General features: G+C 45.5%; 1 protein-coding gene across 5 annotated transcripts in view; it reads left to right on the top strand.

Annotated features, from left to right (window-relative positions):
* Positions 1-95: 95 nt before the first annotated feature.
* The window catches only part of GATA6 (GATA binding protein 6), a 65,967-nt gene continuing 41,024 nt past the window's right edge, over positions 96-25,038 (top strand). For 2 of the 5 annotated variants that reach the window (XR_009251022.1, XM_058692530.1), the window contains exons 1-6: positions 118-383; positions 1,781-2,946; positions 7,508-7,674; positions 11,230-11,355; positions 12,215-12,302; positions 12,396-12,499. Coding sequence is in view for 4 of the 5 variants with exons in the window: in XM_058692530.1 (XP_058548513.1) it covers positions 1,818-2,946; positions 7,508-7,674; positions 11,230-11,355; positions 12,215-12,302; positions 12,396-12,499 (1,614 nt within the window). In the remaining variant the exon portion in view is untranslated. Of the gene's footprint in view, positions 384-947; positions 1,289-1,780; positions 2,947-7,507; positions 7,675-11,229; positions 11,356-12,214; positions 12,303-12,395; positions 12,500-25,038 lie in introns of those variants that run through there. The other 3 variants (XM_058692529.1, XM_058692527.1, XM_058692528.1) reach the window with 3 other exon arrangements.

Here is a 25,038-nt window from a genome sequence, read left to right as displayed (position 1 = left end):
ATTGTCTGCCCTGGCGGCGCGTTCCCCTCCCCCCGCCGCCCGCGGTCCCCTCCCCACCCTCTTTTCTCTCCTCCCCTCACTCCCTCCTCCTCCTCCTCCTCCTCTTCACCTCCAGCGCCCAGCTGCTCGCGCAGCGCAGTTCCGACCCACAGCCTGGCACCCTTCGGCGAGCGCTGTTTGTTTAAGGCTCGGTGAGTCCAATCAGGAGCGCAGGCTGCAGTTTTCCGGCAGAGCAGTAAGAGGCGCCTCCTCTCTCCTTTTTATTCACCAGCAGCGCCGGGCAGACCCCGGACTCGCGCTTGCCTGCCGGCGCCCTCAGCCTCTCTCCGCGCTCAAGGGCGGTCTTCGCGGTGGCGGTTCTCCATGCGCAGCGCGCACCCGAGGTTCGGCTGCTTCCTCTCTTGCTCGGGCTCCCCCTCTTTCCTCTCCCTACCCCCCACCCGTCACGGGCCCTTCAGCCCCGGACTCTCCGGCCCTCTGCGGGCCGCGGTCGGCTCTGAGGGTGTCTTCCTTCTCCTGTCGCGGCCGACTGTAGCGGCTCCCAGGTTCCTGGGACACCGCGGACCAACTTCTGCTGTCTCTTCCTCTCCCTGAAGCGCTTATCTGCGCACAGCCTTATCTCCGAGTTATCTGGCGCAAAGGGGCGGGAGCCGGCAGTCAGGCGAGCAGAGAGACTTCTTTCTTGCTATCTGGCCCGGGTCTGTGTGTGGGCATTAATTTTAGTATGGTTATCTCCGATGAGACGAAGCGATTTGGAAAAGTAGCTCCGAGGAGGCCCTCCCGGCTGCAGTTCGCCTCCCTTCCCCACTCCCTCCGAGTCTCCCCGTCTTTCTTCCTGCTCTCCCCTTTGGGGTGGCCTCGGCTCCGGGGCGGTCTCACACGCACCCCCCCCCCCAACCCTGCATTTCCCCCTCCTCTGTGCTCCGCTCCACCCCGCTACGTCCGATTCCGGAACGGTCTGGCCTTTCCGCGGTTGGGGATGACCACAGGGTGGGAGGGGGTGGCTCAGCCGGCGTGAGCGCACGCGCTGGTGGTGCAAACTCGAGCCGTGTCTAAGGTGTGCGGCGCCACGGGGACTAGTGTTGGGCGTGAGACTCGGGCCCCGCGGGCAGCCAGCAGTGCCTGGGCCCGGAAGGTCAGAGACTGTCGTCTCCGCCCCGGCGCCCCACCTTCCCTGGGCTGAATTGCGCTTCTCTCTGGAGCTCGCACTGCGTCCCATCAAGCGTAGTCGGGGAAGCTCTGGGAAAGCCAGTGTGGGAGAACGCGGCGGTTTCGTTTTCGGGGACAGGTTGTCTTCCTTACGCTAACCATTTTCACGCGGGTAGACCTCACGCTGAGGTATTCCGGGCTAGGGGCACGTGTAGCGAGGCGGGACAAGGCAGCGCCGACCAGCACAACTACTTTAAAAGTTCTTTTGTGTGTCATCGGCCGAGAGGGAACCACTTTGGGGCGGAAGGGAAACCTCCGCCAGGCTTCTCGTCACCCCTGGGATCTAGCGCGCCGCAGATGAAGGATGCTGCGGAGAGGGTGGGCGGGAGGACGAGGGGACCCAAGTGGTGCAGGCAAGGGAGGGCGGATATCCCGGTCCTGGGAGGACCCGGCGGAGACTGCCCAGGCTCCGTTCCCCTCTCCTTCCCCAAACCCCGCGCCCAGGGCAGAAACGGGATGTTTGAGAAATCTCATTATCTAGAAAAGGCAGTGGAGTGAGATGTGTGGCCTGCGCGTTTGTAACCCTTTTTGATTTCTCCTCCCGTCCCTGCCTCCCCTCACCCCGCCTCAGGAACTAGAAGTTAGCTTGGAGAGGCGCCGGACCGTGGATGGCCTTGACTGACGGCGGCTGGTGCCTGCCGAAGCGCTTCGGGGCCGCGGCTGCCGACGCCAGCGACTCCGGAGCCTTTCCAGCGCGGGAGCCCTCCACGCCGCCGTCCCCCATCTCCTCTTCTTCCTCCTCCTGCTGCTCCCGGGGTGGGGAGCGTGGCCCCGGCGGCGCCAGCAACTGCAGGACGCCTCAGCTAGATACGGAGGCAGCGGCGGGACCCCCGGCCCGCTCGCTGCTGCTCAGCCCATACGCCTCGCATCCCTTCGGGGCTCCCCACGGACCTTCGGCGCCCGGGGTCGCAGGCCCCGGGAGCGCCCTGTCGAGCTGGGAGGACCTACTGCTCTTCACTGACCTCGACCAGGCCGCGACAGCCAGCAAGCTGCTGTGGTCCAGCCGCGGCGCCAAGCTGAGCCCCTTCGCCCCCGAGCAGCCCGAGGAGATGTACCAGACCCTCGCCGCCCTCTCCAGCCAGGGGCCGGCCGCTTACGACGGCGCGCCCGGCGGCTTCGTGCACTCGGCAGCCGCCGCCGCAGCGGCCGCTGCCGCGGCCAGCTCCCCAGTCTACGTGCCCACCACCCGCGTAGGCTCCATGCTACCGGGCCTGCCGTACCTGCAGGGGGCGGGCAGCGGGCCCGCCAACCACGCGGGCGGCGCCGGCGCGCACCCCGGCTGGCCTCAGGCCTCGGCCGACAGCCCCCCTTACGGCAGCGCGGGCGGCGCGGCCGGCGGTGGGGCCGCAGGGCCCGGCAGCGCCGGCTCGGCAGCAGCGCACGTCTCTGCGCGCTTCCCCTACTCGCCCAGCCCGCCCGTGGCCAACGGCGCGGCGCGGGACCCCGGGGGCTACGCGGCGGCGGGTGGCGGTGGCGCTGGCGGCGTGGGCGGCGGCGGCGGCGGCAGCCTGGCGGCCATAGGCGGCCGCGAGCACCAGTACAGCTCGCTGTCGGCCGCGCGGCCGCTGAACGGGACCTACCACCATCACCATCACCACCACCCGAACCCCTACTCGCCCTACGTGGGTGCACCGCTGACTCCCGCCTGGCCCGCAGGACCCTTCGAGACCCCAGTCCTGCACAGCCTGCAGAGCCGTGCCGGAGCCCCGCTCCCGGTCCCGCGGGGCCCCAGTGCAGGTAAGAGGCGCGCCGCAGCCCGGGGGCCTGAAGCGCTGGGGCCTGTGGGGGGTGTGGAGCAGCTGGTTGACTTGGGCCTTGTTTTTAGAGCTCTTCTGTCTGGGTGCCTAGAGGTCCGCCTGGCCCCCGGCCGGATTTGCAGAACTTTGGCAGGGCCACCCAGAGTCTGGCAGTGTTGATGAGGTGCTTCTATTTTGCGGATTGTTTCACTTCCTTTCCACGAAGGAGACAAGGTGCGCGTATTCATCTCAGTGCCTTGGAGAAGCTCGAGGGACTTTAACAGTGAATGGGGTGGGCAACTGGAGAAAAAAAGCCAGGGAAGGAACTGACAGGGCCTGAGATCTGTCACAGACCCTAATTTGCCTAAATGGGAGAATGAGACTCTCCTGGGGTGGGTAAGTTTAGGGGAGTGTTGGGCTCTTGATTCACCCTCTCCTAAAACACAGTCTCACCCAGTTCAGCTCTCCAGAGGGGAGGAGGAACTGTGTTTTCCTCAAGGAGGGTATTTAAGAGCCCCACAGTGGAAAAGGACCTAAGGACCAAGTTGGCTTCCCCTTCAGTGGGAGGGAGAAAAGAGGGGGATACCTGGGCTGGTCAGCCTTCTGACTATCCTGAGGGAAAGCTGGGGGAGGGGCCCTTTGGTTGGACATCACCTGGGCCGCGGTGTCTGGGGCTGCTGCCCCTGTCTGCCCCTGCCAGGCTGGGACCCAGGGATCCTGGCACTCCCACATCTGTTTTTCCTCCAGAGTTCAGCCTACCGATTTTTCACCAGTTTTCCATGCCACCCATACTTTCATTCCAATGTCTGGGGGCAATTTTGGGTGAACTGGGAAAACACAGTTGTAAAAATACCTGGAAACACCCCATTTTGAAAAGTTTTCTGCTCAAGCAGAGGAGGTTATGAACTGTGTTAACCTGGCCTGACCACTCTGGCTTCTGTTCTCAGCTGCTGCAGTGTTCTGGGTACTTTGTGGTGCTTTTACAGGTCTCTCGCTTTGTGTTTAACCCATTTGATAAACTGACAGACTCCTAAGACAAAACTTTTTTTTGGGTAGGGGGGGCTGTTGTTTGTTTGAGGCGAGGTGTGGGAGTCACTGAGGTGGCAAAGAGGCAGGAGGCATGTCAGCTTCAATTATCCTAACTGGTGTCCTCACACCCTAGGTCTGGGCTTTTCCTGGGAGCCTCAGTGCTCGGTTTGGGGACAAGTCTTCTGGGGCCCCTACTTAGTTAGGATCAACTGAGGAATTGCCAACCTTGTACTCAAAAGACACACTGGAAATGGCAGTGGCCTGAAAGTGAAGGATCTGACTTGAATAGCCCTCCTGGTAACACTGGGAGGGGGCAATGGGGTATTTGGTAACAAGCCCTCCCTCTCTTTCTCTACCTCTTCTAAGACTCTGGTCTCAAAATTCCCTCTGCTTTCCTCTGGGAAGCTGGCCCTGGAGACTGTCTTCACTGCGCTGTAGAGTGGGTAGGGAGGGCCCTGTTGAGTATAGACTTGAGACAGAGCGCTGTCACCCTTTCTGTGGCACAGGAACCCTTGGCTGGCTCCCTGGCTGGAGCTGAGAGACTGGGAGGTGAGGAATCTTCAAAGCAAGGGAAGGGGGGTGGTGGTTAGGGTGAGGCTTTTGTCAGTCGGGAATCCAGCAGGGAATCCAAAAGAGTGTGTAGGGTTGGGTAGGGGCAACGCAGTGGGAGCTGGATCCTGCAGCTCTACTTATCTCCTGACACACCTTAGTGTAGTCTCCATGCCCCTCTTCCCCTAGTCTTCCAGCATTTCACAGGACAGAAAGAGAAGTAGCCCAAAAGTCATAATCGGAGTCATTGGATGTTTTAAAGAAACTTATTTTGTATAGAAAAGCTTTTCAGAGGCAGTAAGGTGCATAGTAGGCGAGTTACAAATTTCATTTTAAACCTAGCTTATCCTTTCACTAACTTTCACTAACAACAACCCAAAACTAGGAAGGGCTTGGGAACACCCAGCTTCTGCATAGAGTCTTTTAAGTCAGGAAGCTACTGAGAATCAGCCAGTCTGGGGTTGGGGGAGGCAAAAGACCTCTAATTTCGGTTGTCTTCACAGGTGTTCTCTTGCTAGAGAAACCTTGACCTCCAAAACCTCTCCTCCCAGCTTCCTAGCTAGATTCCCTGCCTCTCCGCTTCGATTTTTTTCTTTTTTTAAACAGACTATTTTTGAAGGCATTCTTTAATAGATTTAGGCAGACAGCAGGGCTAAACCTTAGCGCTGAGCTCTCTCTACCTACACAGTGTGGAGGCCTCTGGGAACGTGCTCCATACACCTCTCCCTGATTTTGATGGTGGGTAGGTGGTAGGGAGTCCTGGGGGGAGTCCTCACAGCGCTACAGTCCTGGAGCCCAGCGCCCTCCTGAGCTCCCGAATTGTGTTCCATTATTTTCAGGGTCCTGAGACGGCATTCACTGGCTGTGCCCCTCTCCCCACAGCCTTTTTCTCCCCAGGGGATCCCAAGTCATCGTATTGGGAGATGATAATGAATTGTGGGGGTGAGGGTAGATGGAGAAACTGATGAATGAATGTCTAGCACAATCAAGATTTTGTAATTGTTAAAAAAAAAAAAAGTTTTCTTATTTTAGTCAAAGGATTGTAGCTGCTGGGTAAGCGGTAGGGAGAAAATGGGAGCTGTAGATTTGATTTAATTAAAAATAAACAAACTTTGGAAATTTTATTTATCCAAAGTGGACTTTAAGTTTTGTCTTTGGGTTTTCAGATGACTAAAGAGATTTACCTGGAGTGTTCACGCTGTCTTCTGGGAGTCTTTATTGTTTCCAGCCTGGGGGAAGGAGGCCAGGCATAGGGCTGGGTTCTCCAGGGAATGCCCCACTCCTCTATCGAGAGGGTCTCTGATAGGTAACATTTTAAAGTCAACAACTAAGACAAATACCTTGTTTAACTTCAGTGTCCTTGAAGTCCTGAGCATTTTACTGATTACCGTAGTCAATAGTGGCTTTTAGGGCGGAGAAGAATAAATCTTTGTGGTGTGTTGTAAGTTGCTGTATCCCCATGACAACTTTGAACTCCAGTTATGTAGGATGCTAGTTTCTTTTAAACTTATTTCTTGAGGAGGAAGGAGACTTGTTTTGTAGGGTAAATAGTATTAATGGAATTAAAAACTATTCATGCCAAAGACACATTTAAATATCTTTACAAGTAGAGTGGTAGAAACAAGCTGTAAACTGCTTGGGAATGAGAAGGAATAGAAAGGTTTGCTAGCACACAACTTCAAATAAAACTTTAAAATGTAATGCTTGTTTATTTTAAAAATTGATTCAGAAATGCTTCTTAAAGAAAGCCAAATTCGGACATTTAAATCCTCTATAAATAACCCTAAACAGAAGGATATTTTTATTTTTTACAAAGTCTATTTTAAAAGTACTTATTTAATTAATAAGTACCTATCTTATTTTGTCTTTTGTACCTATCTCATTTTAGATCGTGCTTATACATTCATAGTTAATCAATTTTTTTTCATAGTTAATCAATTTAAGCAGATGTAATAAATGCTACAACCATTTATTTTCAAGATTTTTTTTTTTTTTTTGGTTATGAACAGGTTTAGGTTAGTTGTAAACACCAGAAACCACCCAAATAGCAAAATGACATAAACACAATTTAGATAGATTGCATGAATTGAAGTTTTAGTGTAGGAAAATAGGAAACAGTTTTATTTAGCACTGAAATGGTTTTAATAATGTTTGAATCAGTAAAATAGCAATCATTTGTAGAAATTTTGCAGATAGAAGCAGTTAGACCCACGTGGAAGTCAGAATGTTTTAGTGTTCGGTCCTTGTGGCATGAACATAAAACTTAACATTTATCTCTGTGTGTTAATGTTGGTGTCTTTTTTTCCTCTTAGGAGACCTGAGTCACTTTCTAATCGATAAAGTGCTCAAGAACAGTATTTCTCAATTCACTTGTCTATTTTTTTTTTTTTTAAGAAAAGGAAGGGGGCAGATATAGTAAATACTTTAAATAAAAGTGACTTGGGATTTATAGAAATAAAAAAATTACTTGGGCCCTACTCTGTCCCAGGATATTTGTGGGTTGCTGCAGGGGTCAGTGATCCGTGTTGATATTGTATGGCTTGCTCAGTTTTGATAAGTGGCACACTGTAATTAAGATAGATTTCAGTTTTGAAACGCTTGGGAACAGCCCAAAAGGAGGGGTCAGGGGACCCAAAGTGACTTCCCCACAGCTCATCTCAATTCCGAGGTCCTTGGAGACAGAAGGAGGATGACTGGGACTCAGCCTTCAGCACCATATCCTCCTGCTCCTTTCCTGGGGTTTTACTGGTCACTCCCAGGGCTGCAGAAGTATTGGACAAATGCTGAACCAGAGCAATAGTGACCACAGCCGGCTCCTGGGTTGGCTGCGGAGCAGAAAGTTCCGTGGGGAAGGGCGCGGGCGGGGAGGCGGGCAGCGCGTCGCCAGCACGCGGCCAGGGGTACCGGGGGTCTTCCGGGGGGGCCCGGGGAGGGCAGGGAGCAGCGCGACCTCACCCAGCCTCTTGTCCCCGCTCTCGTCGCAGACCTGCTGGAGGACCTGCCTGAAAGCCGTGAGTGCGTGAACTGCGGCTCCATCCAGACGCCGCTGTGGCGGCGGGACGGTACCGGCCACTACCTGTGCAACGCCTGCGGCCTCTACAGCAAGATGAACGGCCTCAGCCGGCCCCTCATCAAGCCGCAGAAGCGCGTGGTGAGTGTGAGCGCCGCCCTCCCCTGCGGCCGGGCCCCGAGCGGCGCTCCTCCAGCAGCCCGGGCGCTTCCGGCTCGCCCCGGGCGCCCCCCGCGGGAACAGGTGCGGCGCGGCCCGGGGCCACCAGGGTCTGCCGGAGCGCGGGAACCCAGCTGTCCCCTTCCTTCCTCGGCCACTTGAGCGCTCGCCCGCGCGCGCCCGAGTGGAGGTCGTCCCGAAACCAGCGTCTGGGGAACGAAGACAGCCTTTCCCCACATTTACACCTAGGAAATGATGTCTATAAAAGGGGGAAGGGGAAGGTGTAGGGAGCTACCATTTTCAAAATATACAAAAGTCAATATTTATATAAATCTAGATGTACTTGTAAATGCCCTAGAATATTTTGGAGGGAGACACAAGAAATTGGTCATGACCGTAACCTCTGAGTATACCGACCCAGGTCAGATGAAGATCTTTTTCTCTGTGTACTCTTTGGTGTGGTTTGGATTTTATTATGGAAAACTGTGCTGGTTTATACCCCCTCACCCTCCATAGAACATGACAACTGCAAAATCCACATTCCCTTAACTCTCCACAGCCTCGTCCTGGGTTCCTTTGATTTTGTTCCTTATACCTTTGGGTCCCTTCTACCTCTTCTGGGAGTGAGACAGATTTTAGCCCCCATTTCCATCCCTCTTTTGGATTGTCTTTGAGTTTGATGAAAATTTAACCTTAGTTATTTTGAAATCTGGCTGTTCAGAAAACTACATAGAACTTGAGAGAAAAATGCAGTCATGTTCTTCTCAAGTTGGGGATTTTCACCAATCCAAACACATTTTTAACTATGTTTTAAATTATGGGAATTCTGATTTTCTTCAGGGAAAAATCCCTTATTGTTAGGTGTGGTTTTAGGAGAGGGCATTTACTGCCGTAGTGATTAGAGAGAATAAATGAAAATGTTCACAGGCCCCACTGTAAGGCTAACATTTGTTTAACCAAGCACTCAGGCTCTTAATACCTTTTAAAGTAAAATATTTTACAGTGAGATGCCAGACGTCTTAAGTATCCAAGTAATTTATTTAATTGTTATACTCTAATTAGCAGGAACAAATGCTACACATGTTGTTTGTGTTAAATAGATTAGGGTGAAATTGCATCACAATGGAAGTCTGACACCTTAAAGAGAAGCAATTAGTTTTATGGTTGTTTTGTTTTTAATGCATTTAAAATAAAGTGGCTGAGGTTAATTTAACGTGCGTATGTGCCTTAAACTTGTTATATAGCCTCCCGCAGCTTAACAATCGTCTTCAAAGGGCATCCTCAACTTCAGCGTCTGACTCCCTATGGCTTTCATTTCTTACGTATCATATTCAAAAAAGAAAAAGTAGTGGTCAGAAAATATTCCAGGGAAGTTCCCTGTTTCCGTGTATGAACAGTAAAACTGATTTTTTTTTTTTTGAAAGGCACACATTGAAGGAAATACCGATAGAATAGTAGCCTTTTGGGTTCTAGTTGCATTCTAAATTTGATATAGTAACATCCGTATTTAGATTGTGCCATTTTGCATACTTATGGTAAAAATAACTGTTAGCAGAAAAGAGTTTTTAACATCTCTGAATCTGTTAGTTTTCCTTCTGTGTGGCAGGTGTTTTGGCAGTGACCAAGGTCAGCCATTGTGCTTTGTAAATGGGTTATAAATGATACCAATGGAAGGGCGTGTTCATCAATTAGTTCTCGTGAGTTTCTTATTTATGGTTTTGATGGATCTAGCTTAGTTCTCAGAATGTTGAACCCAAGTTTGTTTAGCCAGCAGTACAGAACCAATCACTGTGAATTTGAACTTGTAATATATTGCAAAATAAGAGATTTATGGTGTAACTTGAATTCCTTGTCAGTGATGAATATAACTGAGATCATTTGTTACAAGGACCTTTTATAACCCATTCACCTTCATTTCACATGTTTATGGAGACTGGCTTCACTTATGATTTGCAGTTGACAGTCATAAAGTTCTTTGTTATAATGGCAAATTCTGATAACAAGTTTACTTCACGTTGGCTTCAAATTCCACTGGAAACTGTCATAAATGACCTGTTTATAAAATGAACCTTCTTGTCCTTTGTTTAATGATTTCACATTTACACAGAGAAAGCAGTGCTCTCCTAGGAAATTATTTTATTTTAACCATAAAAGAAAAAAGAAAAAAAACCCCAATGCATAAGATTTTCTGTGTTTTTATTGTTTTAGCAAAGCAATTCCCCAAATAGTTTGCCTGTCAGCCAAGCATATTCATTTCAACCAAAAGTCAAATCTATTTTTTCTTAGCACTGACTTCTTAAAAATGTTGTAGCGCTAAGAGGCTTACTACCAGTGTCTCTTTGTTTTTATGACTTGTCTATAAAGAATAATGTGAAAGTGATACAATAGGATGTGAATTGTAAATGGAAAATTCAGTTTTATCTTTTAAATTTGCCAGCAAAGGATTTGAAAAATCTGTCCTTTCATCTGAATATTCAGTACTCCCTCAATTCATATTTTTGTTATACATTCTTTAAAACTATTCCTTTGTGAAATTAATCTATGTAGCTAACTTCCCAAATTCTGTTAACTTTCAACTTATTTTGGTCCTTGGATTTTTCCTCACAGCTTGTTTACTGAAGTCATAGCACTGTTTTTTAGTTGCCTCTCTAGGTAATTCAATAACAAATTTAGATTTTGGCATTTTGGAGAGTAACTTTTACTAGCTTAAATAAGCTCTTTATAACTTACACATAATAATTTAGACGAGATGAATTCCCTTTAAAGATATTATAGGCATAAAGGGAACATGGAAATCAGAATGACAGTGCCGTTTCTGATAATACCATTTAATCCTTTGTATGAACAAAAGTTGGGTATCGTACTGATAGGGTGAAGAAAATATATCCCTATCACTGTATGTAAGGTAATGCCAGCATTAAAACAATGCCATCAAATTTGCTTATCCTTTATAAAATGAATAATACAAAAGCTCAGCAGTCAACCGTGATAATTATAAGACATGTATTAAAATATATTTCTTTATAAAAATATCGTAGACTTTCCAAGATCCGTTCCTATCAGTATAACGTATATAGGCCCTTCTAAAGTTTTTGGGATATTTCTCTGGATTTATCTGAGAAATAGAGTGGTTATCTCTAGTTTCCAGGTGAAGTGGAGACTGCACAAAGCCACTTAAGAACACTGGCAGGCATTTGTGATTTGTGATTGCATTTCATGACTTCTATCTCAGACCTCTGACAACAGTGAGCACAGTTATTGGCCAACATTGTGACTTCGTTCTGGTTATTCTATCATCTACGCTAATATGCTGGAGCAAACCAAACACACACATGGGATGGAGCACTGCACCTGAAACTCCAGTTTCTTGGTCCAGAAAGGTCAATCTAATTACCCTTCAAATTCTTTTCCCTAGGGACCTTTGATTTATAATAAAGTACATGCTTGTTGATGACAGGGACACGCTGCATGGATGTACGTAGCATATACATAAAATCACTTATATCTGTGCACTTACTGTCTTGTGCTACTTTTTAGCCTTCCTCCCGGCGGCTTGGATTGTCCTGTGCCAACTGCCACACCACAACCACCACTTTGTGGCGCAGAAATGCTGAGGGCGAACCTGTGTGCAATGCTTGTGGACTCTACATGAAGCTCCATGGGGTATGCCGCGTATTCTGCTCATGTGTATACGTGTTTAGGGTCTTATTTGTACATGGTTTTAGTCAAGAAAAAAATTAGCCATGGAGAGGGGATGAAAGTGAAAAATCTGATTTCCTATGTACATGTTTTTGAATTTAGGATGTTATTAATTATAATATAAACTATTATCTCATATACTAGTAAGAAACAAAAAATACTGCCAATTGAACTGTCACACACATCCATTGTAAGACATCCCAATTTTAGAAATACTAAAATGTGAAAAATGTGCATTTTAGAGTCGACAACATGGTAGTAACCTTTTTAAAAAACTGTATATTCAGAGGAAAAAAAGGCATGGAACCAACTAGAAATGCACAATAACTATATCTTTGACATTTGGGGAATGCACCAAGTACATTTATGCAAAGGAGCAATAATATATTTGATAGTTATAGTTAGCAACATTCTGTTACTCATTTTAAGCATAGCACAAAATATTATAAACACATTAATCTTAAAAAGGAAATTAACCTTGTATGTGTAGGAGGGAGAGAACACATCTCTTTGAAATAAAAATATGTACTTCTTGGTTTTACTCTGTAATTGAAGCTGTTTAAAACAATAAACAGTGAGTTGAGGGAATAAATTTTCCCTGGCAAATAACCCCATTCTCTCTGAGGGAATCTGCATTTGATCGGGAAAGTGTAGCCTTTGTCCAGGTTGGAATCTGTTGCGCATGTATCAAAATTGGACTGAAATTCATGCCAGCTTCTTTTATAAATGAGGGCTTTCAGTACCGATGTTGAGTCTTTAGTTAAAAGTTGTGTTTTCTTCCATATAATGTTAAACTTAAGGCCTATATGAACATTTTTTTTAGGTGCCTCGACCGCTTGCTATGAAAAAAGAGGGAATTCAAACCAGGAAAAGAAAACCTAAGAACATAAATAAGTCAAAAGCTTGCTCTGGTAAATACAGTAAAATGCTATTTGATTGTAAAGCATCTGCTAACTTGAACAGTAGAGTATGTGTGTGTTTATGAGGTTAATTTTGATTTGCAGGTAGTAGCAATAATTCTGTTCCTATGACTCCAACTTCCACCTCTTCTAACTCAGATGACTGCAGCAAAAACACTTCCCCTACAACACAACCGACATCCTCAGGGGTAAGTGTTAAAGCAGTATATAGACTCATTCTAAGCTAGAGGGTTGCGCTTGCTCTCTAGTCTATTATCTCAAATTTTATCTTATCTGGTAGTACAATAATCTAAACCAACAGTTCGGTTTAGTTAGCTGATACCTAAGAATAGTTTTTAGAGGAGATTACATTTGAATGTCAACAGAATGACAAACACAAGTACTTTACAAACCTCTTAATTAAGATCTATATCATTTTTTATGGTTAAATTAACCCAAGTAAAAGCAAGAAGTTTTGAAGTGCTTTCCAGAGTTTTAGTTGCAGGTTTCTATCTGAGCTGCCATATATATGTATTTCTAACGTAGACCAGGAGAACTAGGAGTCAGAGGTTTTATAGATCTCAGTGTCCATGGCACTTAAATTGCTTTTGCTTATCATAGACTCCCATCTTTTTTCCCTTCTCTCTTCTCTTCTCTTCCCCCCCCCCCCACTTTTCTTTTTTAATAAAATCATTTACCCCAAGAAAATTTCATCACAGTTTGTGCTGTGCTGCTATATTCACCGATCTTCTTTTATCCACTGCCCTCCTGCCTTGCCTTCTTCTAACTCACCTTCATGGCACCCAGGCTCATTTCAGCCTTGCCGCAAGCCAGGGAGCAATTCTGGTTGTGAGTAATTCCTGCTCTTGAGGGTAGAGATGCAAGGGTCTTCGCGAAGATCACAGTTTCTGTAAAGCTGTGACCGGAAACTCCGTTTTTCTCAACTGCCGAGCACCTGGTGTTTCCCACATTTACCCAGAATGCTCTTTAAAAATGACCAGGCCTCACTCTAGACCACAGCGGGTGAGGTCTGGGCTGCAGGACTGTGGCAGTGAGCGTGCCTCGGTGATTTTAAGGATTACACCGAGACTAGTTTAAGTCAAAACACGAGCATTAAAATCCCTGTTTACTTAGTAATTGTTTTTCACATTTAGCTTTGCCCTGTTTGGGGTCCTTTGAAATGCTACAGATTCCTGGGCCCCACCCTGGATTTTCTGAGTCAGAGTCTTTGGGGGTGGGGCTTGGAAAGTTGTGTTTTTGAGCGAGTGCCCCAGGTGAAATTGAAACTGTTGCCCTCGAGGTGTCTTCTGACCGGGGTTTGGGAACCATAGAGCTGTTTTCTCTTCGTCATATTTCGAATGGTTTAATAAGCAAAAATGAAACATGAAAGAAGTTTTTTAGGCTGCTTAAAATTATATTTGATATTTCTCGTCCTCCATCCCAAATTCTGTTGGGCTTTTTGCTTTAATCACACAAGAAGTCTGTTGAGTTTCACAAGGCAAAAAGCCTTTCCATTGTTTTTTGTTTGTTATTATAGATAGATGTTAAAGAATGTTTCTAGCCTTTATGAAAGTGGACTCTGGTGTATGATTTTTTTTTCTTTAACAGAAGGGTTAGGTGTAATTTTAAGGGTCCAAACTGGTAAACAGAACATTTACCTGTGTGGAAATGGAAAGATAAAGATTATTTAAGAATGTTCTTTATTACACCCTAAGTCCTCGGCCACACTTATGTAGTAGTAGCTACCTACATAGGGCAAAACGATGAACCGGTTTTTGAAAGCACTAGGGTAGCAGCCAGGTTTTCGGCTTCAGTGTGATGTCAGTCTCTCCCAGCTGAAATGAAGCTCGCTGCCAGCTTCGGGTCACTTTTGTTGTTAAGGTGAGCTTAAGCATGGGAAAAGCCAAATGTGAGTGGTGAATGGCACAGAAATACAGGTGTTGGCCCCTCGTCGGGCTTTGGGGGCTTGGAACCACAGTGAGTGGGGTTCGTTTTGCTCTCATGGTTTTGACCAGAAGGGACCATTTGCAAGTCTGATCAGTTGTCCCCCAGGGGAGGAGCTATGGGAAGTCACTGAGGGGCTGCGGCTCTGGCCTGCCTGGAAGAGGGACCTCGGGAGCTCTGCTGCTGAGCTCTGGGTGCTTCAGTGGGCATCTCTCACCTGGGACTCAGCATGCTGGAGGTGGCTTGCCGGTCAATGCCCTTTGGAGGAACGCTCCATTCCCTGCTAGAGGCCAGGAGGCAGAGCAGTAAGGATTGTGGAGGTTGGTGGAGTTTGAGAGCAGTTCCGTGCAAAGTCTCGTGCAGCAAGCCCCCAGCATTCCCTTGGCCTGTGCAGCCTCCGCGGGAGCCGGGCCGTGCGAGCTGCGGACCTGACCAGGGGGCAGCTTGCAGAGCCCAAGCAGCCTCAAAGCCTCTGTGACACCTTTTCTCACGGCCGGGGCTACAGCTTGCTTGCCCTCCTCCCTTCCCTCTGTAGGGACTCACCTCCCACCCTTCTCCACCCCCCCCCCCCCCCCCCCCCCCGGGCTCCACAGGCACCCGGGCTTTCGGGGTTCTCTCGAAGGTTAGTCCATCACGGATGTCTCCAGCAGCCCCTACCTGACATGGCTGTTGTGGGGAACCAGGCCTACGGCACAGAAGGCAATCTGTTGGCTGCCTTTGGAAACTGTCCCTCTCCAGGAATAATTGTTGTAGACCTGAATGGTCTTGCCGGGTTACTGCCGAGGAGTGCCACTGTGTGTACTCAGTGGCCCCTTAGAACCTTCAGAGCCTTCCCTGGGTGTGTGCGGCCGGCCAGGGGCTGGGAGAGCTGTGAGGAGGACCACGCTGGGGGAGCCGTCTGTGAGCAGCTGGCCGAAGCATTTGTGAAAGGTGGCTGTGCTGACAAGATGTGTCCTTTTCCCATTTTGGTCACAGTTTGTGATGTTGGAGGGAGCCGGTGTCGTGACTGGATGCTTCTAGGAGTTGGGGAAGTGCCACAGGTGAGGGAAATGTTACGTGGGCAAAGCAGGGCTGTGCCTGGTACTAGTACACGGCACCCTGGTGGGCTTCTTTGATGATGGGTCCGTCCCACTGATCTCCAGTGGCCCCTGTGGCCCACAAGTGGCGGAAGTTAGTAGTTCAGGGTTATTTCACTTTAATTGGGACAACGGAGCTACAAAACAAAGGGCAATCTTAGGCATACTCCCGGTGGAAGGCAGGAACTGGGGGCCACCTGAGATGTAAGTGGTGACATAACTGCTTGTCCATCTTAATGATTGTAACAGCAAGGAAGTCAGAATGTTTGTTACAAAGGTCCACGTCAAACCTGCTGTTCCTTTTAATTCCCCCCTGAGAAAGTGTACATGATCAGTATGCATTCCCAGCAGGCCTTCTTTTATTTATTTTTTTAAAGTGTTTTTTTTTTTTTTTAAGTTTACTTATTTATTTTGAGAGAGAGAGAGAGCTTGCACAAGCAGGGGTGGAGCAGAGAGAGGTGGGAGAGAGAGAATCCCATGCAGACTTCTCGCTGTCAGGGCAGAGGAGCCAAATGCAAGGCTTGAAGTCACAAAGTGTGAGATCATGACCTGAGCTGAAATCGAGAGTCAGGACACTTAACCAACTGAGCCACCCAGGCGCCCCTAACAGGCGCCTTTTAAATCCTGATGTTCCTACCCTGTCCTGTATGTGGGCATGTTCATGTGGGGACACCAGGTGTCTGTGGCTGGTTTCTGAGCTAGCCCAGCAGGAGCTGAATATTCTGGAGAGAGGGAAGCTGTCTGCTGCTGTGAGCAAAAGCTCCAGGGTTCCCTCCCCAACAGCAGTGAAGGAGTGGGCAGGATTCCTAGCACGCAGCATTTGGCATTCTTCCTTGATAAGTGTCTAAGTGCCACAGAAATCATTTTTGCGGTGCTCTGAAGCCTCATTTCTTTCCTTATTTGTTGTAAAGCTACAATGTCTTAGCTTTTTATGTACTTGTTGCTAATTTGTGTTTTAACTAGATCTCTTGTAAAAGGAGACATTCCTTCTGATGGTCATCAGGTCATTGACCCAGCTACCTTATGACTCAGTTTCTCTTTGTTGTAGGTTTTGTATGTGTGGTGTGTATATGTTAGAGGTGGGTTATATGTTAGAGGTGTATATGTTAGCCCTTGCCCACAGGGCCCCTGGGTGGCTCAGTGGGTTAAGTGTCTGACTTCAGCTCAGGTCATGATCTCCCAGTTTGTAAGTTCAAGTCCCGCGTGGGGCTTCGTGCTGACAGCTCGGAGCCTGGAGCCAGCTTTGGATTCTGTGTCTCCCTTCTGCTGCTCGTGCTCTGTCTCTCTCTCTCTCTCACTCTTTCTCAAAAGTAAATATTTAAAAAATAAAATAATAAAATAGCCCCTGTCTTGTTTGTTCCTTTGGAATTCTTGTGTTTGTTAAGAAATGTGTTAACTTGATTTTTGTGCCCTTTGAACTTAAAGATACATTTTCCCAGAAAAGTCTTTCATGCTAAAATTTTCTTACACCTGTAGGTTTACTGAAAAATATGTATTTAGTTAACTTAAATAGATAACAGATTTTCTTTGGCATATAAATATGTTCTCTGGATTGTGAGAATATTTAAATCTTTCACTGAATTCCATTTATTGACTAAATTACATTTTATAGTTTTGTTTTTTATTATTTAGGAGGGAAATAGGGGAACGTGTTCTATTTTAGCAATTCCCAAGTAAAATTTAATAAGTATAAAATATTCTTATTCCTCTAAGACTTGTAGCTGAAAATTAGCAAAACTAGAGAACACTTTACATATATGTAAAACCTATATGATATGTATATGTAATAGGTATATATATTATATATGTAATATATATTTATTATGTGCGTATATATAAGCTTTATCTCTTTATCTTCAAATTTTATAGGTCAAAAGTATTTCTCTTACTTTCCTTTGGTACAGGAAGGGTTAATTTGAGATTGAAATCAGCAATAAGACTTAATGTCTGGGAATAAGAAATCGCCGAACATATTTGCCTGCCTAGAGGTAGTTCTGTAACTAATTACTGAAAAAAATTAAAAACTACTTAAGTTTATATTAAAACTTTAAAAACTTTTTACTTAAGTTTATATTAAAACTGCAAATGTTGAAGTCCTCATAAATTCTATAATGTTGGAATAAATGGAGATGAGCTATATCTCACTAATCCTTGCTTTATGGTCATTACTCCATTTAAATAGTATTGTGCTACGGGAGGCCCTGTTCACAATGGAGTAAAATAAGGTATCTGACCTCAGATTGTTTAGAATGTGGTGGTAGTGGTGGGGAGCAGGTGTAGACAGATCTCACTGCTGGTTAGATGTGGAAGTGCGTTAAAGGAATGACACAGTAGAGTATGTAGGAGTCGAAAGGAGGGAGCTGTTGATTCAACCTCAGAGTTGGAAATGGCTTCACAGAGTACTTTTGAATTAGTTGGGTAGGATTTTTGCAGGGGAAACCCTGGGATGGAGCTTTCCAGAAGGAAGAGCATGGTATCTGAGGTACTTCAAGGACATAGTTTCAGTGGCCAGTGTCACAGAGTGTAGGGTGTGGAGCCAAAGGCAGGAGATGGGGCCAGTGAATTGAGTGCAAGTACACTTTGAAAACTGGCTCAAATCAATATAAAGTCTGCCTTTAGTAGGGCGCCAAGTACCTTCATTTCTAAATGATGGACTTGGTCTAGCACCCAACTTTAGTGACAAATGTGTTTCTTTTTCTGGATTGCTGGAGTCCAACAATTAAAGCATTCTTAATGGCGTATTTTGATAATTGATGTAAACAAATGCTAGCATGCTCCCGCTTGTACCTTGTACAAGCAGGGTTTCCCTTCGTAATTAGAAAAACCCTCCCTTGGAGCTAGTGACGTGCTCTGGTCTCATGGCATGCGATGTAGGCCTGGGGTTTAGTTTCTCTGTCTCCAGGGCTTCTCAGGGCAAGACAGTTTGTGGTGGCTGCCGGGTGAATCTTCCTCTGAATGGAGACATGTTAGGCATGGTGTCTTCGGGATAGGAAATGTTTCCTCACCTCTGTGGTTTGTTGCTGGTAGTAGACAGCTTCCACGATGAGAGGCACACCTCCTTAGACTGAGGCAAGGACCTCATCTCAGATTTGATGCTGGCTGGTTCTGTGTTTTTGAGGGTGGGCCTTACTTGCTGTTTGGTCATTTTCTCGATGTGAGATAGGTGTCTCCATTCCTGCCTCATTTATTCTTCTGGGATGCTAGGTGCCTAGCTAGACCTGTTTCCCGACTGCAGTCACTCCTTGGTAATAACTCTATTCAACAACCTTGTCAGAAGTACTTCTGAGCTGCATGGTGCTAAATGTTGGGCTACAAGTGGTTTGAAAGAGTTAATGTGCCCTCATAGTGCTTATGGCTACAGCAGTGATTTAGGGACTGACACTTGTTAGGATATCTGGATGTTCTTCTGAAGAACAATTTAAGACAACAGTTAACATCTTTAAGGCATTCTGGAGAAAGGTTATGTACTTTGTAGGTTAATGGTTAATGTTTAAAAATCTTTTTGTAGATTTTGTGTATTGATATTCGCATCCTATGCTGCAAATCGGAAAACACCACTTTAATCACAGCTTCTTTATTAGCAAATTTATATTCCACTGTCTTTTTGTCCAAGTAATTATTCACACTGGATTTACTATGGCATTATGATTGGTCATAAAATAATAGATCCTGCATTATTAACTATTCCTACAATAGTTAAGTAGCTGAAAGGTACATTCGTGAAGGACTTACAAAAACGGTAAGAGTTGCTTTCCTTCAGAAGAGTTGGACTCTGCAGAGCAGTTCTGGTTCAGGAGGCTCCTGGAGCAGAACAAAAAATTACTGCTCGCCTTTTCTTTTTTTTTTTTTTTAATGTTTATTTTTGAGAGAGAGAGACAGAGCACGAGCAGAGAGATTGGGAGACACAGAATCTGAAGCAGGCTCCAGGCTCTGAGCTATCAGCACAGAGCTGGACGCAGGGCTCGAACACCTGAACTGATCATGACCTGAGCCCGAGTTGGACGCTCGACCAACTGAGCCACTCAGGCGCCCCTACTGCTCATCTCTTAAGCTGAATATTTTACAGATGTCCTTAGATTGCAGGAGAGTTGGGTATTAGTCTTAGCCTTGCATTTTATCATTGTACTCTTGCTTCTGAGAAATCTCTTCTTTTTCCATTCTTCATCATTTATGAGATACTGGACATAGCAAAGCAGAAGTCTGCTTCTAAGTACTTGTACATGTCAGGTGTTTTAGGTACCTTTTCTCTTTCATAATTATCACTCTACGTATGTTGTTTTATCTCCATTTTCAGTTTGTGAAGGGGGGAGTGAGACTCAGAACAAAGTAACAAGCCTAAGGTTGTGTATATGTTAAGAGGCAGGGCTTGGATTTGGACCCGGGTCTGGCCATCAGTGTTATCATTATGGCATACTAGATTAATATGTGATATTATGCAATATTGAAATCTTCAGAGAGAAAAAAATAGTATTTTCTTAAAGAAATCTGACCAATTTTCATTAGTAGTTTGAGCGTCAGAAATCATCCTGCCGAAACGGGTGGGAAAACGGTGCCAGAGAAGTGATCTGCTTGCGACCAAATACATAAGGCACATTATACAAATCTTCTTGTCAATATTGTACTTCTAAATAAAATATATTATGGTACTAAGACTATGTCAATTGGGTAATAAAAGAATAACAGGCAGTGAAATTTACTGTGGTTGATGTCCCTAATGTGATTATAAAAAGCTCTCTTAAAAGTATCAAACACAAGGTTGCAATAGTAACATCCTTCTAAGGGTGTGATTTCAATCTGATACACAGTGAGTGCCAAGTTAGGTGGAACTTTTAAGAATGTTCCAATTGCCTTTAGTTAGTTTTTATGAAATCATTGAAAAGCATTTAATAGACAAGTGTCCATTTCCCTCAGAGTTTATAGTCTACGATACTCTTTTCTAAATGAATAAAAACAGAGTTGAAAAGTCATTAATCTCCCACAAGAGTCTGTGAGAGTCTTGCAGTTAGGTATCATTATTGCCTCATTTATAAACCAGAATCCGCAGTGACTCCATAAGGTCACAAAACCAGCCAGTGTGGAAGCTGGGACTGGAACCGAGGTCTCCGGCCTGCTACCACTCCCAGGGAGCTGACCAATCATCACAGTTATTAACATCCCACTTGCCTCTTGCTACAAGCCATGAACGTAAATATTTTGTTGGCATTTTATCTTCATGCTCCCTATGTGCCAGGCTCCCTTTCTTCTTTCAGTTCCTTCTAATAACTCACGTTCCTGTCTGACCACATCGGCCTTCACTGTGAAAGTCACACGCCAACCTGGCAAGGAACACGTAAGCGTGTGGGGTTTACATACTTTCATTTTGATCTCAAGGCTTCTTCCAGACTTCCCTCTTTCTGTGTCGTGTGTATGTGTGTGTATGCACACAGGTCTGTGTGTTATGGGGAGGATGGTGAGGAGTCGTTAAAAATGCATTGCGCTACATTAATATCCAATGCCTTTATCTGTATATTAGGAAACAGCACAACTGTATCGTTCTTTAAATAGTTTATGATATATTTGTCCACCCAATTTATCACAGGACTGTGGTTTAATAAGTGACTCATCATCACAACCTGAAAGCCAGAATACTAGGTAGAGCATAAGTGTGGGGAGAATGTCACACACCTTCTCATATAGCCTCAGGTTAGAAGGCTTCATTTCAGAACACAAAGTTTCTCTGTAGATTACAAATTATTTGCAGTTGCCCCCCCACCCCCCAACCCGGGCCTCTGTAAGAATATACAAATTGTCACAAAACATGAAATAATGTTACGGGAAAACATGCCCAAGTTTAAGAAATCTGGCTTAGAATGCTCTGAAATGTTATTGCTAAATGAATCTTCGAAGAAAATGAATTCCTTTACTGGAACAAAAGTAATTTATTATGCGTTTCATGGGCGTCTGCCAAAAGGGTTACTAGCGATATGAAGATCTAATGGATATGAACTGAATACAGTCTGTTTGCTTTGTTCATGTTTAGATCTACCTGTTAATTTTTTCTGAAATTTTAATAACTTTAAAAAGCATCTACAAAGACAGGCGTTGGCATATGTGATAATTCATAATTCAGCTACCTATCGCACCAGACCCAGCACTTGGGATCTGTGGGACTGAGCACAGAGTATTTTATTGACTTCAGATTTTAAGAAAGATTTGAACAAATAAACGACAGGTATTGATCTCAGTGTACTGTTGCAGTCCTGTGAGTAAAGAGTTTCAAGTCAATATCTGAGGATGTTCACATGCCTGTTTACTTGCTGTGCTGCAGTTTTAGGTGTTGTTAGCATGGCCTGGTTTCACCAGAGCGCACGTGCCAGAATCATATTTTTATCTTATTAAGTACAGACACTTTTAATTTAAAGCTCTGATTAAGCTTATTTGCTTGATTCATGGTAAAGCCTTAGTATGGTCTGCAGTTTAGTCTGGGGTTCACGGAGTAGCAGCTGGAAGGAAATCGATTCAGGCATCCAGGCACTAGCTCCAGCCCTATGTGTGACTGTAGTAAAGCTGCCAAAGTTTTGTAAAGCCTCTGTTTTCCTCCTACTAAAAGGGAAAAGTAATTCCTACCATCTGGTCCTTAAGAGCATTGTGTAGCATAAGTGGGAGATGCCTGCAGACCTCTTTGAAGCTCAAGGAGAACAGTATTATTTAAATATAATCTTGGAAGTTAATAGTGATGTGCTTTATTTGCATGGCATTTTTTTTTTCATCCCAAGGCATTAGAAATAAATCCTTACTTTCCTTTAAGAGATGTAGAGCTATTGTGTTAACAAAGTAACTACATTTTAAATAATTTTATTCTGATTGCCAGAATTTTTCATTCCTTGTGACAGTACTTTCATAACGCTTTCTTGTAAATGCTGCTTGGTTCTCAGACCATGGTCTGCTTTTTCTGATTGAAATGGGGAGATGAGGATACTCATCCAATCTGAAAAAACATTTGTTGTTTTTTTTTTTTTTTAATAAAAGATCATAATTTACCAGGTTTTAAATCTTTCCGCAGGATCCTTTGCCACCTAATTTGACAACTAGAGTCATCCATTTTGATTCATTTTAGAAGATAAACTTTTTCTTTAGAATGCTGGTGACTTCAAGTTGTGGGGCACCCCAGCCCCTGCCATTTATGTTTGTATGTTAACATTTTACTGATAGCCCCAGGGCACTCATAAACACTGGGTGTGCCTTTCATCACTGTGACAAACCTGGTATGGGTGCATAGATGCATGAAACAATGGGATCCTGTGCCCAGGTTAGATTGTATAGAATTGTCCTTACCTACTTGGAAAGGGCAGCGTCCTGGGGACTGGATATAACCTGGGCTACTCAGGCCCAGAAGGGGCGTGAGGCCCCAAGGGGACAGCCAGTGAGTTCTTTATTAAAGAACTTGCTTGTTAAATTACAAGGAAATAAGTAAAATATTTTGCTGAAAACTGAGTTAGGTCATTGGCTGCAGTGATCATGACTCTCCCTGCTTGTGAGAGAAGGCGCTATGTTCTCTTGCTTTGAGTTGTTACTGGAGATGGGTTTCACGGGTCCTGATGGAGACAGAACTCTTGTGTTTCTGTATCTTGTGACACTTCCTAAACTATTAGTGAGTCACTTTTGTGTCTGGTCCTATGACCTCCATCCAAACTGCAATGAGTGTAGTTTTTAGGGTGGAAGTTAAGATTTATCTGAAAGTGTTTCTCCTTTGTTGGGATTAGGTTTTTTTGTTTTGTTTTGTTTTGTTTTTAACTTGAGGCAGGCCACTATAAAGCACTGCAAGAGCCTAACCTAGAGGTTACAAAAGCAGAGAAGAGAGCGTTGGCAGTGAGGGATGGCTGGCTTCCCCTCACACAAGAAAAAGCCGTAACCACAAGCTTACTTAGATGTGTAGGAAGGACAGATCAGAGGCCATGGAAGCCGACAGTCTGAATTCGAGTTAAAGAGGCAGTGTGATCATCATCAAAGTCTCATGCTCTGGGAATGATCACACACTCACCCTCAACCTGCCTGGGGTGCAGTGTTTTGTTTCTTCAGATCAAGGCTCCATCGAGAGAGATTATGGCATGGAGGACTAAACACACCCCAGTTGACTCCTTTTTGGTTCCCTTCCTCAAAAATGAAATTTATGTTTATAATTCATAAGCTAGAGGACCTGTGTTATTCTTCTGTGGGGTGGCTGTGTTCTGTAAGGGTTTCCTTAGCTCTGATGGGTTGCCCAGCCGACGCTGCCTTAGGAGGGGTCTCTGGGCCTGCCTCTAAGGGTGTGTGTGAAGTAGAGGCGGAGAAAGAGAACTGACAGGGTGGGTGAGCCCACTGTGAGCCAGACACTGCTGACCACTGACTCTACGAGTTTATCAGATCAGAAATCCTTGACTTTTCAGATATATGTCCGAAAATTATTCTCACAGGAAAAGAAAAAAGTCCATGTGACCTACAGATGAGCTGTGTCTGCTTCACAGGCTAGTGGATATTTTCCGTGTCCTGGCTGCAGCAGCCTGGTTGTCCCTGAAGTCATTTATTCCTTTAAGAGGGAGATTTCCAGCCCAGCTGCTCTGCCAGGTCTCCTACCTAGCCTGGCCTGGGTTCAGTGCTAAGCCCAGGCTGAGTCTGGTGCTGATAACACATTCTTTCAACAGGAAGTGCCTCCATTTTCAGTTGTCTGTAGGAGGGTGGAGGGCAGATAAGCTGTGAATGGAAACACAGAACAGATTTCGGCCCCACCCTCAGAATGTACTTTGATCAGAGAAAGAGCCAGGACCTCCGCCTGCCTGAACTGTCCACCAGAAGGAGGAAGGATGGTTCAGCTGTGGGCAATCTGAGGTGCTCCCCTCTGCCTCTGTCCAGAAACACTGGCTGAGTTAGATGGGTGTAGGTGAGTCAAATACCTGCTTTTGCTGAACTAAAGTCCTTTCAAGGTTTCAACTAGATGTGGGAAAACATTAACCAATTGAAATTTATGCTTGTAATTTTGTGTGCATGTCCTTGGGTCTAGGGTCTTAAGTTTTCTGATTTTCCCTCCAAATTGTACTGATCTTGATAGGTAGCTCTTGAATATACTAAAGAGGAAAAGACACTTAAGACGAACAATGATGTGACAAGCCAGGTTTCTAAAGGAGAGTTGTGCCAATTCTAGATTTCTTATATGGTTAGAATACTGGTGTTGAGTGTTTGGTGTTTTAACTTACATGCAACCATGTTTCACATGTACATGGCTGGTTAGGTTCCAACCGATGCTAGGTGGCATGGAGGTAGGTGACTTCAGGGGTACATGGCCCTTCTGGCCCTCCTTTCTCTCTGTTACTTCCTCCTCTCTGGTTCCTCTCTATTTTTTCCCCTGCTACTTTATGACTCTTTCCAGGCTGGCTCATCCCTCAAGTGCTTTTGCATCATATTTCTGGTGCTAATGTCTTCAACCTTCCTCAAAGTTAGACAGCACTACTCCTTTCAGTTAAAATATTCAAAGGAAGGTATAGATGGCTGATAGATGGTCCCCTGGCCCTACCTCTCTTGGGTTCCCCTGAAATACTTTCGCTTGTGCATAAATTTTACTGATGACATAGTTATATCCTTCTGTTTTTCATTTAACATTGCATTATAGGATTTTTTCCCACTTTGCCACATGATCTTATTTTTAATAATTGCATCATAGTTCACTGAGCGGATGGACCTTGCTTTTCCAAACCATCTCGTATTATTCGGTATTA

Source organism: Neofelis nebulosa, chromosome 11, assembly GCF_028018385.1.
Source record: "Neofelis nebulosa isolate mNeoNeb1 chromosome 11, mNeoNeb1.pri, whole genome shotgun sequence".
NCBI lineage: Eukaryota > Metazoa > Chordata > Mammalia > Carnivora > Felidae > Neofelis > Neofelis nebulosa.
Note: the sequence above shows the minus strand (reverse complement) of the source record. Positions and strands in the feature narration are given on the sequence as shown.